The 18,654-nt window shown below is 41.1% G+C and overlaps 1 protein-coding gene across 3 annotated transcripts; it reads left to right on the forward strand.

Moving 5' to 3' along the window:
- Positions 1–363: 363 nt before the first annotated feature.
- C8H7orf57 (chromosome 8 C7orf57 homolog) lies at positions 364–18,237 on the forward strand. Of its 3 annotated transcripts, none has more exons than XM_047559850.1 (9): positions 364–518; positions 1,074–1,149; positions 4,556–4,741; positions 7,302–7,410; positions 8,671–8,827; positions 11,843–11,940; positions 13,205–13,446; positions 13,982–13,996; positions 17,919–18,237. In XM_047559850.1, exons 2-9 carry the CDS (start codon positions 1,095–1,097, stop codon positions 17,963–17,965), a joined length of 909 nt encoding a protein of 302 aa, XP_047415806.1. In that variant the 5' UTR covers positions 364–518; positions 1,074–1,094; the 3' UTR covers positions 17,966–18,237. The 3 variants fall into 3 exon arrangements, with proteins under 3 accessions (XP_047415806.1, XP_047415808.1, XP_047415807.1); XM_047559851.1 differs by having other exon boundaries at positions 406–474; XM_047559852.1 differs by lacking the exon at positions 13,982–13,996.
- Positions 18,238–18,654: the final 417 nt, after the last annotated feature.

Raw genomic sequence — 18,654 nt, forward strand, 5'->3', positions numbered from 1 at the left:
ATCTACTGGCGCTTTTTCCTTAAGGTGAGTCCGTTATCCTTGCTTGGAAAGTGTGGTGGAACTTCCTAGTTTTTTTGGACCACTGTGCAGTTACTGGGGTCCCAGTGGGTGGGCCGGGGGTGGGGCCGACACGAGGAGGACCTAGGCCTAGCCCCGCCCCTCCCCACGACGCTGCGTCACACCACGCCCTAGCAGCAATGAGACCCCGCCCCAAGCTCCGGACGGTTGACAGGTGGCGCCTGCGCTCTGTTCAGGTTCTGATTGGCCTACTGCACACCGCAGGTTTTCCCTATTGGCTGGTGGCACTCTCCCCGCGCCCGTGGGTTGGCTGCCGGCCGTTGCCCTGGCGACGAGGGCTGTTGTGGTTTCGCGCCGCTCGGGGAGTTTCGGGTTGGCCCCCGCCCACCCGCCTGCCGTGTACAAACTTTAGTCCCGGGTGCAGTCCGCATCAGCTAACTAGACCCGGGGCGAACGGTGAGCAGGGCGGGCAGAGGGGACCACCCTGTCACTGCGACCGGGTGAGTACCTAGCCGATCCCACGGCGGGACCTTGGTGCCGCCCCAAAGCAGCCTTTCATTATCTGTGATAGGCCCAATATGCACGTGCAAGTACCCCCTTGCTGTGATCTGCCCCTGGCATGGACTTGATCTTGCTGTTTACTGGACACGCGACCTGCCGCCTTCTGCACACCTGGCATGCATGCATATGACCCTGTTAACGTGCCTGGCAGCTTGTGCCCCGAACGTATACCCTGCATGAGGTACCCCTGCTGTGCTGTGTATCCAGAGTGGACATGTCCCTGCTGTGTGTTTGGCGTGTGTGTGTACCTACTGTGTACTGCAAGGATGTGCAAGCACTCATGAGTTGTGAGGCATCTTCAGGCATATGAGATGGAGGTGGGCAGAACTTACTAGATGGTGGGGCAACTCTGCAGATGCAACTCCCAAGGATTCAGACCAGTAGCGCACCCTGGGAGCTGCATCTGTGGAATTGTCCCCCAGTGTAGCAAGTTCTGCCCTCCTACACCTCATATGCCTGCAGATGCCTTACAAGTGCTTTGTCTCTTCTCGCAGCGCTGCTGTCGGCACCTGGCCATGAGGAACACCAGCAAGGAAGTGCAGGGTGTCTCGCACCGCTACGCTCCCTGCGGTGAGTGGGTTGTTCCGATGGTAGGAGTCCGGGGAGCCAGAGATAATACTTGGAAATTTATTTGTAATAGTTTAACCCTGTATAACTCTCCCGTTGTTTTCTTGAATGTTGACTAAAGAACTTTTTTTTTCCAGTTGCATCTCCCAGGTATTTCATTGACTTCCTAGACCCTAAACAAATTAACTATTTCCTGCTTTAAGTGGCTGAATGCAGAAAACTAGTATTCAGTGGAGGTTCATGGCTTATGTACCAAGGATTGAAGTTGAGAAGGGAAGGAAGAAGTTTTGAGATGCTGTCTTGTCTTTTGTTTTTGCTTTCTTTTTACTCCACTTCATGTTGAGAAGGGCTGAAGAAAGAGAATAGAGTCCAGGTGCTCAGCTGGAAGGGACAAGTTGGAGCAGTTCCTGCATACTCATAAAGGAAACAAAGTGTGGCCCTTCACATATTCTAAATGCACTTCTAGCCCAGGACTCTGTGACCACTATTGGCAACTCCTGGCCAAGCTGTGTGGGGGTGGGGAGGGGCATGGATTCTCAGGCAGCCTTTTCCTGGAGCTCTTTGTCCCCTTTTCCCTCTGCATATGTGGGATAGGTGGTGACTCTTGGTTTTTACTGATTTGAGTCCTTGCTCTCTGAGCTCCTCCTTGGCACTCATTTATAAATGGATTAGAGTTCAGTGCTTGTCCAAGCTTCCAGTAATGAGAAGATAGAAGATACACTGTTCTCTGTGGATTAATTAGTAATCAAAACAGAGAGAGAAAAAATAAAGCAAGAATTGAATGCCCTGTCTTCAAAAGAGGAAATCTTTGAGCTGAACATGATCAGAGTACGCAGCTGCTAAATTTTTATTCTTAATTATTAGATTGATTCTCTGTGATCTTTTGTGTAATTCTGTAAGCCTTGCCCAATGTTTCTTTAATTTTCAAAACTTTATAATGTTGATTTAGCTAATTAATGTCCTTTGATACTTAAAAGATTTTTCATGTTAAAATGTCATTCATTTTTATGCAGTGAACCCAGCTACAGTTTCAGTAGAAATTGGATGTTTAAGTTATCAAATTTAAAGGATGGTGACTTCTTGTTTCCAGGTCCTTAGTGAACTGATTTATTCAGTACTGTTTTGCTATGTATGACTGTGTTAAGGTTCATTCCAGTGGAATAATCAATAGGATATCTATCTACCTCTTTAAGGAAAAAGGGAGAGTTATTTTAAGGAACTGGCTCAAATAATTGTGCAGCAATAAATTGAAATCTGCAGGGCAGGCTGGGACCAGTGAGAAGCTGAGGTTGAAGTTCAGGTTTAGAGTCCATCTGAGGCAAAAGTTCTTCTTCCTCAGGGAATCTCATTCTTTCACCTGATTGAATGAGGCTCACCCATATTATGGAGAATTATCTGCTTTACTCAAAGACCACTGATTTAGTTTAGTTTAGTTTTTTTTTTTTTTTTTTTTTTTTTTTTGATACTGGGAATTAAACCCCGTGGCACTTTACCATTGAGCCAAATCCCCAGCCCTTTTTACCTTTTTATTTTGAGACAAGGTCTCACTAAGTTACTTAGGGCCTCACTAAATTGCTGAGGCTGGCTTTGAATTTGCAATCCTCCTACCTCAGCTTCCCAGGTTGCTGGGATTACAGGAGTACACCACCACACCTACCTAGTCCACTGATTTAAATGTTATTTTTATCTAAAAAAAAAAAATACCTCCATTGAAACAATGAGAATAATGCCATACCAGTATCTGGGTACTGTGTTTCAGCCAAACGACACAAAAAGTTTTCCATCGTATCTGTCATGAACTGGGTATTGTCTCTGAATGCCATGAGTTTGTCACAGCACAATCTGATAACTGCTATTAAATATACTCAGTCACTGTGCCATAAAGAATTGTATCTTTTGCATATCATATTTTTTCCTGGATTTTGTTGATAAACTTTTTAAGATTTCTTTTCTTACATTTGGACTTCTGAATAATCAATTTTGGATGCAAAGAAGTACCTAAAATCACTTACAGTCTTGAGTCCCCACAGCTCTTCTCTCTCTAAGATCATAAACAAGCACTAATAACTTCAGGTCTCTGAGATTTTGCCAACCCCTCTAGCTATTTATAGAAGTTCCCCTATCTATTCTCCAGGGAGCCTTGTAGGCAAGCCTAGAAGGTCTGCTCTGGATGCCATCAGTTCAAGGCCTAGGCAGCCTCCTTACTTCTCCACGCTATGCACAGTTCCCTCCCTTTCTGCATTGGACTCATGTCACAGTGCAGAGGAAGAACAGAGGACAAGCTGTCTCATTTTCCTGTTCTCCCTACACTGTTGTGTGTAGTTCCCTCTTCACAAGAAGAGCCGCATGATCTACACTTATCCAACTTAGTCTTTCCCAAAGGAAAGTCCTTAGGAATCTCAGGCCTAAGAAGGTTTCCTAGAACATGTGTTTGCTCTGGTGAAATGATTCCCCCATTGCCTCTTCTCCCTCTTCAGTAACTATCCAGACCTCTGGTGTCTTTTTGCTACCCACTGTGGCCTCCAGCACAGTGAAGCCAGCTGAGGGTCTGAGGGGTTGCTGACTCCAAAATAAGAGTTTGCAATCTGCTGCCAGGGTGGTGGGAGGGAGCCAGGCAGGAGCTTCCAACATAGCTGTTCGGTTCATGAGGCTTCTTCAACCTCCTTGCCTGCCTCTTCCTGCTCTTATAAAACTGGCAAACATGTTCAGACTATTGTTCCTGTGCCTGAATTTATATTTCAATATTTTAACATACTAAGTTTATCAAATCTTGGTCAACATCTTGCCACACATTCCATAGTGTCATGTTTTATGTGATTTGGAATTTTTCAGCATTTCATATTTCCAGCATAACCAGAAATATAGTTAAGTCTTAATTTTATGGAAGTGAGAGCTAGAGACAGACAAACAGGGTCTTAGATACCTCTCTAGCAAGCACACCAGTGGAAGAGATTTGGCGCTCTTTGGGAGGAGGGCTAAACCACAGCAGAAAAACAGGACTGGCAGGGCTGGGTAGGAGGTTTTTTTTTTTTTTTTTTTCCCCAGTTCTGGGGATTGAACCCAGGGGTGCTCTACAACTAACCTATATCCACAGATCTTTTTATCTTCTGTTTTGAGACAGGCAGGCCCAGACTGACCTCAAACTTGCAATCCTCTTGCCTCAGCCTCCTGAGTCTCTGGGATTACTGCACCTGGCTGGTGTTTGGCATTCTTGTGGCCTCTGGGGACTCCTGGTCCCAGGTGTTCAGAGAGGGCTCTTCCTCCCTTGCTCATGTGCTCTGCTGTGTCATGCGTGCTGCCCTGACTGCACGGTCTGCACAATCTCCCAGGGGACTAGAGCCCTTCCCTGATGCCAGTGTCCTCTTGCAACCCACACTTAACAGTGCAGCTCTGCTTCCCTCCTGTCTAGATTGGTATTACCACCTGCCCACAAAGCGCTCTGAGAAGGCTGTGGATGTCCCACCAGCGTCCCAGATCCCGGGACTGAGTAATCTGGGAGAAGCATACAATGGGAACACACTTGGAGCCAGGAGGTACTGGATAAAAGAAACAGACTCAGAATATGTGAAGCTTGCAAAACAAGGTGGCAGACCTGGTAAGCCCTCTGCAAACTCAGTGGCTTTGCGGCCAGAGATGGTAGTATTGTTCTAATTTCATCCATATCAAAATATTACTATAAAATCTCTATGTTTTGCCCGAGGACTTTGGAAGTTTAGGTTCACTGAGTAGATTGAAGATGTGTATAATCTTCAGGGGTAACTAGTTTTTACAATGTTAGACTGAAAAGACTTTGGATTCACAGAGTTGGCTATGTAGGATATATCTTCTGAGTGATACCTTTGGAATCATTATTTCCACCCCCGCTTTTTATTTTGTTACTGCAGAGAATCTCAGGAAGTTGCACACTTCAAGAGATCTGTCTTTGCTCTTTAATGTCCCTTGCTGATGCAACCAATTCCTGGCTAATATGTGGAAAGTTTTTGTTTTTTCTTGCTTATCATCATTGCTCCTATCCTTATTATAAATATAAATAATGAAGACAACCAACATGTTTCAATGGTAATGTTGATGAAAATCAATTTTTATATAAGATTTAATTGAGAAAGTATGACTGGACTATTTGAAAAACTGAGACATACTGAGTTCAGTAGAAATCACTGATCAGACGGCTAAAGGACGGCCTCCAAAATGTCTCATAGCTCACCTTTGGGATCAGTGACATTGACAAATACTAAACTTTTCTTTTTTCCCCTTTGGCTGCTATCATCCCTACAGAGAATGTCATAGGGGGAATGAGAAACAAGAAGGCCATATCTGTGCTTTAACATTAAAAAGTCCAGACCAAACCATTTACCTGACTGGCACGAAGTAGGTGGAAGAGGCCCTAGACACTGTTTTCTTAGATCTACCTTCCCCTGCCGTTGATTAAAAGAACACTAGTGGGATAACTGGCAAAATTGGAATGAGTTCTGTACATTAGATAAAAGTATTGCATCAATACTGCCTCAATCAGCTTTGCATCACTCTGACAAAACCCCTGAGATAAACACTGGAGAGGAGGAAAGGTTGATTTTGGCTCATAGTTTCAGAAGTTTCCATCCATAGTCACTTGGCCCAGTTGTTTTGGGGCCTGCGGTGAGGCAGGTGGCACATCATGATGGAAGCACGTGGTAGAGGAAGTTGCTCATTTCATGGTGACCATGAAGCAGAGAGAGAGAAGAAGGGGCTGGGTTCCCAATATTATCTTCACAAACTTACCACGAATGATCTGCTTCATCCAACTAGGCCCCACCTCCTGAAATTTTCACTGCTTCCCAATAGCACCATTAGTTGGAGGCCAAGCCTTTAATACATGAGTTTTGGGAGAACATTTAAAATCCAATTATAACAAATACCAATTTCCTGAGTTTGGTCTTCATGCTGTGATTATGTAAGGACTGTCTTATTGAAGCATACACCAAAACAGAGGATAAAGGGGAATGCTATCTGCAACAGATTGCCCAATAATTCTGAAAACAGTAATCACAATGATAGCATATATTTTTGGTAGTGGGGGTTAAACCCAAGGGTCCTTTACCACTGAGCTACATCCAAGTATTTTTTATATTTTATTTTGAGACAGAGTCTCACTGAATTTGCTGAAGGTTTTGTTAAATGGCTAAGATTGTCCTTGAACTTGTGATTCTTCTGCCTCAGGTCTTCTGAGTTGCTGAGATTACAGACATGCACCACTGTGCCCCATGATGATGATAATAATGATGATGATTTTAAAATATAGAAACAAAATGATACAGCAAATGTGATGAAGGTGAAGGGCATAGGGGAATCTGTATTATTGCAACTTTTCTGCAAGTCTGAAATATTTAACAATAAAAATTTTTAAAGTAAAAAGTGGAAAATTAAAAGTCTCTTACTGAGATTAATAAATCAGTAAGTTTTCTCTGCTGCCGCAGGTATTATCATCATCATTTTGCTGTTGGTATTATCTAGCAAAACCAGTTCTTCTCACCAGATGCTTTTCACAGCAGCAGAGGGGAGGGATAGAAGCTAGAAAGCAAGTAGGTGAGTCAGGAACCAACCTGAGTCTCTGAGAAGGAATCTTGTGCTTTTTGCCTCTCAGATTGACTAGAAAGCCACAGATAAATTCCCCAGTGACTACCCATCTGGAAACCTGAAGAGGATGAGTTCTTCTGGAAATAGTTGTGTTGGATGGAGGGAGGAGTGAAGGACAGCCTGACAATGGTGAAAGAGGCCATCTAGGCTTAGATTGTTCCAGGCTTGGAGAATGGCCTGAGAGTAGCTGAGGTGAGGGAGCAGCAAACACAGCTTCTGGAGCCCTAAGGAGTGGAGTGATGATATTGGCATGCATAGATGCCAGCTCAGGACCAGGAGATCTTTCAGATCCTTGAGGAAAAGAGAGATGGGGTGAAGAGTTCACATGGGACATTCCTGTCTGAATCCCAAACTGGACCCTCTGGACCTTCATCTGTCAGCCTGTGCAGAGACAGGTGATGGCCAGAAATGCTCTGGTAGCCCCCAACCCTGAGGCAACCCCATGGGGATGGAACAGCTCCTCTTGTTAAGCTTCCTACTAGTAGTGCCTTCTGCTATGTGGGCAACAGGCCCACACACAACTGTGTCTCATTCTTTTTGAGATCTGCTGAAGCATTTTGCTCCTGGCACCAGGAAAGGCTCCCCAGTGGCCTATGCCCTACCTGACTGGTATATCCACCACAGCAAGCCACCCACGACCCACCAGCATGAGTGAGTATCTTGAAATACCCACATTTTTAATATTGAAAACAAAATAGTCCAGTTTTATTTTGCAATAGCCAGCTCTTTGGGGGATGTAGCAGAGTTGTAAGAAAAGCAGAGTTGGGGAAACATGTAGCACCTTGTGTCCCCTTGAGGTGTGGGTCTTTGGCTACTTATTGGTAAACAGCTTCAGATTCTGTGTCCCATGGGATATGCCCATGTCTGTTGACTACAGAAACAGCATCCTGTCTCAAAGCATTCTTATACAGGTGAAAGACACTAGATACAGCTAGAAATGTAGGTAAGCCTAAGTTTCTATGATTATAGAATTGTAGGGAGCCATCATCCCCCACAATGTTTGAAATGTCTAAGAATTCCTGTTTGTGGGCATGCAAACTCGACCCTCCAAACCACCTCTCCTGAATGTAGAGGAAACATGAAAAATCATTTTGAATCCCTATTTTTTTTTTTGCTTGGAAGATAAGACCACCATAGGTGTCCTTGCAAGCTGTTATCCAGTGTCATCTGACTGAGGGTTCTGCTCATGGTCACAGTGTGGTTTTTATCTTCAGGAGTCTGTCTTTTCCTATTTTTTGGTTTTGGTTTTGGTTTTGGATAGGAAAACTAACATACAAAATTTATGCCACGTCCTGGGTTTGATCCCTTCACAAACACACACACACACACACACACACACACACACACACACACACACAGAGGAATAATCTGTACTCAGTGCAGTAAGAAAAATGAGTGAGGCACAATAAAAGAGAGCACTCTTGAAGGAGGTGCATGGAACTTTTGAGGTGTCCCTTCCATGAATGCTGTCAGTGTGGGCAGATCAGTTAGATATTTAAATATATACATTAAAAATGACTTAACAAAAAAATTATTATCTTAAATTATAATGTTAAATGGTAAATGTTTAGATTGTTTAGCTCTTTGAAAGGGACAAAGTAGTAGATGCTATTCTAAAAGAATATTACAAGTTTATAAGTTATCTGTTTTATAAATTCATATTTTAATATGCCCTTTTTTAGTCACATGAGACTCTGTAACTTCTGAGTCGACCTCCTGATGCTGGGAGACTGTCCTGGAGAAGGGTGGGTGGGTTTATTCAGCAGGAGCAAAGTAGGGGGAGGTCACCTGTGTCTTTGAGGAAGATGAATGATACTTATATAAAGAGAGGGAAAGGGGTTGGGGACAGAAGAGGGAGAGAGGGAAATGGTGCAAGGCAGCAGGCCCTAATTGTCTTTTCTGTTCCTGCAGAGTCCCTGTCGTCTCCATGCCAGACTACATGGTATATGAAGAATTCAACCCTGGTCAGGCCAACAGCAGCTATGAATCCAAAAGAGGGCCCTTCGACTTTGACATGAAAACAGTTTGGCAAAGAGAGGCTGAGGAACTTGAAAAGGAGAAAAAAAAGGTGACCTCATAAATAGGTGGCATCTGCATCACTTTGCTTCTGTGTCTCCCTGAGTAATTAAGGAATGAACTTGTTAGCTCCTGCTGGTGTGTCTTAAGACACCCATAATATTGGCCTTGCGCTCAGAATTTTAAGTTTCAGTGTACCACAAGACAAGCAGCCGTGACACTGTTGTCATTTTCTCTTTGTAAATACTGATCTTATAGGTAAGGCTATTTTTTACTAAGTGTTTTTTAATCAGTTAATACATATGTAGGGAAATCTGGCATAGCACTACTGATCTGGTACATGTAGGAAGGAAATCTTATACTTGTTTATTATCTTGCTTCCATTTTATTTTTAAGTCTTTAAGCTGAATTTTCCCTGGAATTTCCTTACTGGTAATAAAGAGAAAAGGAATTTTTTTTTCTGTATAAACTCCCAGAAATATATTAGATTACAAAAAAGAGACTGGTCTCTGAACTGCAGACTTCTTAGGCAATTTGCATTTTTTTTGAACATGCAGATTTTATAAAGTGGCACATGAGATTCGATTTCCAAGGCAGGTTTTTGCAAGTGTTCTTATGAAAGAGTAATTTTGGAGATTTGTTTCCTAATATTCTATATTCAATGCTTATTATTTTTTCATTTGTTCTTCTTAGATCTATATGATCAGTAGAATGTATTTTGATATATTATGCATACATGAAGTATACTTATTAGGATCCCATTTTTTGTGGTTGTACATGATATAGAGTTTCACTGGTCATGTATTCATATATGAACACGGAAAGTTATGTCCTATTCATTCTACTGTCTTCCTGTTCCCTTCTCTACCTCTCCCTTCCCCTCATTCCCCTTTGTTTACTCCAGTGAACTTCTATCCACCACACCCCCCAATTATGTGTTAGCATTCACATATCAGAGAGACTCAGTTGGTAGATGGGTGGTTCTGATCTCTTGATAGAAGCCCTTCTAGCCCTCTGGCCTCCTCTTGGGTGCCCCTAGAGTCTCCAGGCACCACAATAAGGCCCCCAGCCCCATTGAGGGCTTGATATTGCTGCTAGCACTGAGGTCTGAAATTAATCTTGGTGCTTGTGACATCAGGATTTATGAATAAAATGATGAGGCATTTGTATTAAATATAGCAGTGGTGTTTGCTGAGAACAAGCGCAAACACCATTGTTATTTGAGAACTGGGGAAACTGGGTGTGTCTTAGGCACACCCTACTTATTCCCAGGCCTGACTTCTCAGTATCTGGTGTAAAGAGGACCCTCAGTTTATTGGGGGACTTCTGTGGCTGAGTACTAAGTACAGCATCAGTTCGCTGCAGTGGGCCACTTGTTTATTCTTTAAGCCATTCCCAATGTCCCACTGTGAATTCTGGCTTTGGGCCATTTACATGAGGATGAGAGTGGAATGAAATCTTAAGGATCTGGTTTGTTTCTCAGTGGTACGTAAGTGACCAATTACATTGAGAAACCTTGAGCAATAAGTAGAATGCATGGATGTTAACCATGGTTAGAGTACATAGCTAGAAAAATTTTAAATAAAACAGTAAATGCTGCATCACTGACAAATTAAACGGGGTTTTCTATTAGCCACTTTAAAAAATTGTGCTGAGGGCTGCACAAACGCCTGAAGCCAGCCTGTCTTCCCTTGCCTACCATGTTAAGTAGTTAAGATGTCCAAGAGTTCAAGATACTGACGCTGAATAGGTAGCAGTTGAAGGTACGTGGTATTGGGTAACTCAGGGATGAGTCACATCAGAGAAGGGCCCAGATTGCCTCAGCAAGATAATATCATCATCACTTGGGACAAAGCTTACACAGGAGTATTTATTAGGCTGAAGCGGGGGAGTTCTTTGATTTTCTCCTTGTATCTTGCAAAACTTTTTGGCAAAGATAGAGTGAGAATTTTAATGTGAGAAGTATCACAACACTGAGCTAGCAGGTTGTACTGGAATTTCCTCTTGCCACTCTGAGGCCTGCCATCTGCATCCTAGGAAAGAATAGAGGACCACAGCATTTCCCACAGCCATGTTCCAACCCCTCCCTCAGCATGTGGCAGATGCTTGACAGTATTTAGGGCAAATATGCCACTAGTTGTTAGCCAGAACTCATGGGGTCTTGCTCACTTACTGGGTGATTAGAGGGATCTTGTTAGCATCTTTTCTTCTTGTAAATGCTGGTGACATTTCTATGGGTTTTGTTTGCTTGCTTTTTTTTTTTTTTTTTTTTTTTCTGTTTCCCCTATCACTTATTTCTGTTTTTGAAAGTGAGATACAATTGACATACAGGTCCCCTTTTGTACAATACTGTTGGATGAGTTTTGACTAATGTATGCATTGTGTAACCACCACAGCCATTGAGCTACAGAGCAGTTCTGTCACCACCCAAGTTTCTCAATCCTTTTTTCATCAACCCTTTATGACTCTTAGCCCTGGCAGGCAATGATCCGTTTTTATAGTGTATGTAGTCCTTGACACCTGGCTGTGCCACCTGCCACATGGCCTCATGGATTGGTGATGCGGTCACATTCTTAGGAGTGTCTGAGCTCAGTTCCTCTGTATTATGGAAAGGTGTTTCATTATGGGACAGTTGTACCACGTGATACAATTTGTCCATTCACCTGTCAGTGGTCATTCAGGTCACTTGTAGTTCTTAGTGATTATTACTAAAACCTCTGTGAACCTTGGCATGCAGGCTTTTGTGGGAACATATATTCCAATTTCCTCAGAAAGTCCCATTGGGATAAGACCTCTCATAGGGCCTTTAGCATTTCCTAATAAGTTTTTCATTGTTTCACTCTTGAGTAGATGGCATCTTTACTGGACTGCAACTCCTTTCGAAATGCTTATTGTCCCTTTTACAAAGCCATTTTGCTGAATGGGATTATTGTTGGGTTGTATTTCATTGTGACTAAATCTATAAAACAGTTACCACATTGAAAGTCTAGTCTTATACAGTTTGTATGTTTGCTACTCTTGGTGAATTTTCATCTCTTGACTCAGAGATTTCTGTTTCTGCACACAGGTGAGGCTGCCAGCCATTAACTCAAAATATCCAAGCAAAGTGGGGACCCCGCTTGGTCCTAAAGACACTGCTGGAAGCAGACTGTCTTTCCCTCCCATGTAAGTGCTCAAACTATGCAGACTGATCTGTAAATGAGATTTGGAGTTGCTCTTCCCACTTCCCTCCAAGTGACAAGCATGACAATGACAGCATCCAGACAACTTCCTGCAGCCCAGCCTGCTCCCCACAGCTGTGCTTTCCTTTCTTCCTGACATTAATTTTGCACCTTTAAGCACATGTCTTCCCTTCTGCATTGTTTGAGTGCAAGTTTGTATTTTGGGCCACCATCCATATATGCTAATACATTTCTCTTGATGTTTTCTGTCACTATGACCTCAACCCAGAGGTCTGTGCCTGTGAGCGTCTGGCTCTGCGTTCAGCTGGAAGGTACATTTCCAGCTGGGTAGGGAAACCCTGAGGTTTCTTTGTCTCCTTCCTTTCCCAGAATTCTGGTAGAGAGCTAGAGTAGATGTCATTAATTGCCTGACTAATTCTTCAAATAGCTTCTCATCCAATGGGAGAAAACCAGTTATATTAATTACACTGTAACAAATGCCATGAGAGTACCCAACTAAGACTGGGAGGGAGGCAGAGGGAAGAAGGCATATATACTTGTATATGAGAAGGGACGGAGAGGGAAGAGAACCGTTAGGAATGATACTCTTGCCGATGAAGTGATTTACAAGTAAGAGATTTGCAGTTCATAGGGAACAAGTAACGCACCTGCTTGACTTGAACACTCACGCTGCCTCCACCGCGTCACCTGCTCTGATCCATGAAGCTGCAGCAGGTGGTGAAATTCAAGTGAACACTGGTAAACGACAGGAGACAAAGCTGTGTCAGAACCATGGCAGATAATCTTTAATAAGGACAAGAGAGAACTAATTAAGAATGTAATCATTATTTAAAGATGTGGTAGTTCTGAGTAATCCATTACTACTAATAGACAGTAGTGGTATTGAAGATTTCTCTGTCAAATATTAGGATGATTACTAACTTACAATTGGTTAACAGCAAGAAGGTTTTGGAAACTGAAATAAACATACTCTCACCCATGTACAAGGGATGCTTTTAAAATATCATTTTTATGCTTAAACATAGAGAAGGAGATGAGAGACAGACAGAGGGAGACGGAGATCCAGAGAGATAAAGATAGTCAGAAAAGAGAGAGAGAGGGACAGGAAGACAGAATACTCAAGAGCTCCCTTGTGCTTCGAGAGTTAGTAAGACATCTGACTTATTATCAGTGTGTTCCCTCAATATTGCTTCTGATTTTTTCATTAACCTTTGTACTTAAGTTTAACGTTCATTTTTCTTTTTGAGGCCTGGTCAAAAAAACAGTTCCCCAACAAACTTTTCCAAACTTATTAGCAATGGATATAAAGATGAGTGGTTACAGCAGCAGCGAGCTGATTCCGACAAGAAGACGCCAAAGACACCCAGGGCCTCAGTGTCATCTCAGTCCACCCAGGACCCTGAGAGGCCCCAGGATACAGAGATGCCCCAGGACCCAGAGGCTCCTGAAGGCTCTGAGAAAGCTCAAGATGAGGTGCACCCACCAACTGGTATGTCCCACAGATTTTCATTAATTGAGGTGGCAGCAGGTGACTTTCTTATCTCACTTTGCATCTTGTAATGGAAAATAAGTAATTGAGAAATTATGTTAAAAAACACAGAAGTATTAAGGTTACAGAAAAACATAACAGCAATATACAAGCAAAGCTAACATGTAAGCAAAAGTCATGACTTCTGGAGCTTCACTTTTTTTTTCATTAGAAATTTTGATAGTCCATCAGGGATAACAAACACTTAATATACAAAATGTTATCAGTTTTAGTCTCCTGGATCCAAATAGTTCTGGTCCTACAATGCTGGTCTTTGACATAAGCAGCCAATTCTCTTTGAGGCTGCTTCATTCCTCAAAAAGAATGTCAAATTCAAACTTGAAAATTTGAAATTGCTCCATTATCAACATTTCTTCAGCTGTGAATAACTTAGAACTATATGGTCTTTACTAATTCTTCAGATAATTATGAATTACTTTAATACTTGGACTTTTCCATTAAATTGAAAAGCAAATGTTCTTATTCTTTATTACAGAGTCTTCTCCTCCAAGTGAGTATTTATAGAGAAATGGATCTGCACTGAATACAGAGTCTTACACAAAAGAATCAATGGACAGAGTCCTTAAATCTAAGACTGCAGCCTCTGACCCAAACTGCATGTGTTCTCACTCCAAAAACCTGTGCCATATATGCTTTTGAAATATGAAATCTGTTATCATTAACTAGTCACCCTGCTGTGTAGTGGATGTCTAGAATTTATTTAACTAAAACTTGTTGCACTTTGGTCAACATCTCTCTCATCTCTGTCAAATACTTTCAACCCCTCAGTTCCAACCTGTGGTAGCCATCTTTCTACTTCTGCTTGTACAAGTTTAACTGTTTAGATTCTACATGTAAGAAAGATATCTCTGTGCCTGGCTTATTTCACTTAGCATAGTGTCCTGGGTACATCCATGTTGTCACAGCTAACAGAATTATCTCTATGACTGAATAGTACTTAGTTGTGTATGGGTACCAATTTTTTCTTTATCTGTTCATCAGTTGATGACACTTAGGTTGATTCCATATCTTGGTTACTGTGAACAATGTTGCACTGAAAATGGGAGTGTAGACATGTCTTTGATACAGATTTTAGCTCCTTTGGATACATAAACAGTAGTGGGCTAGCTATATCATGTGGTAGATCTATTTTTGGTTTCCTGGGGAACCTCTATACTGTTTTCTGTAATGAATGTACTAATTTACATTCCCATCAACAGCATACAGAGATTTCCTTTTCTCTACATCCTGCCAATATTCATCTTAAAAAAAAAAAAAAAACATTCCGACAGATATGGGCTGACATTTCATTGTGGTTTTAACTTTATTTTTCTTACCTAATTGCTTTAGCTAGGATGTCTAGTACTATACTGAATAGAAGTAATGAGATTGGGTGTCCTTGTCTCATTCCTGATCTTAGAGGAAAAATTTCCAGCTTTCTACCATTTAGTGTGATATTAGTTTGTGAATTTGTCATATATGATCTTTATTTATGTAGAGGTATAGTCCTATAGTCCAGACTAATCTGTTGAGAGTTTTTATCAGATCATGATGTTGAATTTTATCAAATGCATTTTCTATGTCTGTTGAGGAGATCATATAGTTTTTATTTTTTCTTCTTCCTCTTCCTCCTCCTCCTCCTCTTCTTCTTCTTCTTATTATTATCATTATGAGTATAATAGTTATACATAATACTTGGATTCATCCCTACAAACGTATACATGCATGAAAATCTATTTCAGTTCATGATCCCCTTTTTTCCCTCCCTTTCTCTCTTCCTTCTCTACTCTTCCTTCCTCTACTCTACTAGACTTCCTTTCTATTAATTTGTATTCGATTAGTTCTTTGCTATCATATCCTTCATGCCCCCTTTCCTTTAATTTATTCTAGCTTCCACATATGAAAGAAAACATTTGACCTTTGAGTTTCTGAACTTGGCTAATTTTCCTGCATTATATTCTTCATTTCCATCCATTTACCAGCAAGTGCCATACTAAAGCCATTTCATTGGTGTATGTGTGTATGTATATATGTATAATATATACATAAATGTATAAAACAATTCTTAATCCATTCATCTATTGACTGACATCTGGATTGATTCCAAAATTTAGCTAATGTGAATTGTGCTACTCTTGATGTGGATATATCACTGTAGTATGCTGAGATTGTACAGTTTTCATCCTTCATTATATCAGTGTGGTAAACCACATTCGTTGATTTGTGGGTTTTGAATCATTCTTGTATCCCAGGGATAAATGCTGTTTGATAATGGTGTAGGTCTCTTTAATGTGTTGCTGATTTTAGTTTGCCAGTAGTTTGATGAGGAATTTTTTTTTTTTTTTTTATCTATGTTCATCAGCGATATTGACCTGTAATTTCCTTGCAGTGTTCTTGTCTGGCTTTAGTATTAGGGTAGTGTTGATTTCATAACATGTTTTGAAAGGGTTTTCTCCCTGTCAGTTTTTCCTAGGAGTTTGAAAAGGATTGGAATTTGTTTTCCAATGAATATTCCATAGAATTCAGCAGTAAAGTCATCAGGTCCTGGACTTTTCTGTGATGGAAACTTTTTATAACAGATAAAAAGGATTCAGTCTCCTTACTATTTTTGGTCTGTTCAGGTTTCCTATTTCTTCATGATTCAATCCTGATGGGTTGTATGTTTGTAGAAATTTACCCATCTCTTCTGGGTTGACCAATTTGTTGGTCGATAATTGTTCATAAGTAGTCTCATATTATCCTTTGTATTTCTGTGGTATTAATGTAATGTCTCCTCTTTCCTTCCCTTCCTCCCTCCCTCCCTCCCTCCCTCCCTCCCTTCCTTCCTTCCTTCCTTCCTTTCTTCCTTCTTTCCTTTCTCTCTCTCTCTCTCTTTTATTTCTTTCCTTTCTTTCTTCTTTTGGTACCAGGGATTGAAACCAGAGGCACTTAACCACTGAGCTACATACCCAGCCCTTTTAAAAATTTTTTTGATTTTAAGATCGGGTCTTGCTAAGTTGCTTAGAGCCTCACTAAGTTGCTGAGGCTGGCTTTGACCTTGCAAAATCCTCCTGCCTGCACCACTGCACCTAGTTTCTCTTTCATTTCTGTTTTCATTTGAATCTTCTGTTTTTTTCTTGGTCTGGTTAAATGTTTGTCAATTTGCTTTCAGAAAATTAACTCTCAGCTTTATTGATCTTTTCTATTGTTTTTAAAGTATCTATTTCATTTATTCCTGTCTTATCATTATTCCTTCCATCTGTAACTTTGGGCTTAGATTGTTCTTTTTTAGCCCCCCCCCCACCCCCCGCAATTTAAAAATGCACATGCAATGGGTGTAGGGGTTCACTTACATGGAATATGTTAAGGTGCATTATTTCAAGTAGAGAGAATTTTCTTCATCACTAACAAAATATAGAGTCAAGGGGTTACCACTAAACATTGGTATACGTTTATCAACTTTCTGTCAGGAAAGACATAATTGCAGTTATTAAGTAACCCATGGGCTACCATTAGCAACATGACCTGTTTGGTTCCAGAGAGACATTCAACCATCCAAAATTAATGAAATTCACAATAAATGGCAAAGTGCCCATAATGTGGGATAAGTGCCTGGTGGCTGTGAGCAAGGAGGACTGCACCACAAAAACCTGGCTCCCTAGCTCCCCCTGGTGCTGGGGCTGATGGAGCCACATCTTCTCTGTCTTTGCCTTTTTGTCTCTGCCACTTCCTGGCCTCTTCTCTTTCCTATTTCACCTCTGTCCACTGGGATTTAAACTTTGTGAACACCAGTAGCCAAACCAGATGGTGCCTTTTCCTTCTGGCTAGTTAACTCTCCACTTTGAGCTGTTGCCATAACTTTCTGGAAATAAATCTAGTCCAGGCTTCTTATTAATGTTTCCTTCCTTCCAGGAAACACAAGATGATTGTTGTTACTTCACCACTGTACCTTTGCAGCTATCCTAAATGCTGTGTTGTGCCAGAAAGGTGGCCTTGAGGTCATGGATTTGGCTTTATACTTCGGCATGCTCCCACATGAGTGAAGGGACATGAGACTTGGAAGAGAGAGACAGAGGCTGCACAGAGTTCACTTTCCAGTTGAGGAAGAGGCACATTACTTAGGTGGAGTCGCCTCCCTGAGGCTGTGCTCACGCTGCTCAGTTCTGTTCAGCATGTTTGTACCAGAACCTTTCACAGGGACAAGCATAACTCAGATTGTACATGTTTCTAGTGGGGCACTATCTCCTTTTCTCCCAGTGCCAAATTTGTTGTCCCATGTTTTCCATGTCCTAGGAAGTAGGACTGAATGCTAATTTTTGTGTAAACTTTGGGTTCAGTCCCCATGAACAGGTGCAGAAATATGGACTCTCTTTTATTTTAAATTAATATGTGACTTTTAAAAATGTATTTAAAATGCTGCCTTTGTCTACTCATGTATTTACTTTGTGTTGCAGGCCCAGAAGTACCTCCACCAATGTCGACACCAGCAGAGCTCAAATAAACCTGGGTATAATTTTTAGGATGACATTTTTCGTAGCTAACTATAATACAAATCAGGGCTATATTTATAAGTCTCCTGTTTGTATTTTATTAATATAGATTTTTACAGAACAATTCATCTTGCAGCATATTTGGCATTGCTGAGGCATAGATGGTGGAAGTGTTGACTTTTGTTTCTTGCCTTTCTCTGGGGTGTTAAACACAACCTTGGCCTCATTACCTTTTCCCTTGCTGACCTGGTGACATCCCAGTGTCTTGGGACTAATCACTTCCTCCCTGCTATCCACTGACATCACCTCCTGTGTGCCCCATGGTGGGGTGCAATTTCTATTAGACATTTAACTAAAAGATCAACAGAATAAGCTTCAAGCATTTTTCATTGCTTGTTCTTTATAGAAATAATCTTCCTGTTACAAAACAAAATTCCAGAATATAGTGACATCATTTAGATTTTAGAAAGATTTTATTATACCTTGATATTTTAAGCACTTCATATAAAACATTGTAACATTTGCTAGTTTTAAATTTTTGTTAGGACCCCTAATACTTTAAAAATAAACTGAAGTTCAGAATGTTAAACACTTATGTATCATCTACATAAAAAATATATTTAATTTTAATATGTAATTTAGTAGGTATAACAAAAACTTTTTAAAAATCAGACTGTCATTTTATAAACTTTGTTGTTCA

This window comes from Sciurus carolinensis, chromosome 8 (genome assembly GCF_902686445.1).
Source record: "Sciurus carolinensis chromosome 8, mSciCar1.2, whole genome shotgun sequence".
Taxonomy (NCBI): domain Eukaryota; kingdom Metazoa; phylum Chordata; class Mammalia; order Rodentia; family Sciuridae; genus Sciurus; species Sciurus carolinensis.

Excerpts from the sequence above, each read along its gene's own strand:
- C8H7orf57 (XM_047559850.1), top strand. The coding sequence starts at position 1,095 with ATGAGGAACACCAGCAAGGAAGTGCAGGGTGTCTCGCACCGCTACGCT. Across the intron at positions 7,411-8,670 it reads CCCACGACCCACCAGCATGA|AGTCCCTGTCGTCTCCATGC; the intron begins GTGAGTATCTTG and ends CTGTTCCTGCAG. Across the intron at positions 8,828-11,842 it reads TTGAAAAGGAGAAAAAAAAG|GTGAGGCTGCCAGCCATTAA; the intron begins GTGACCTCATAA and ends TTCTGCACACAG.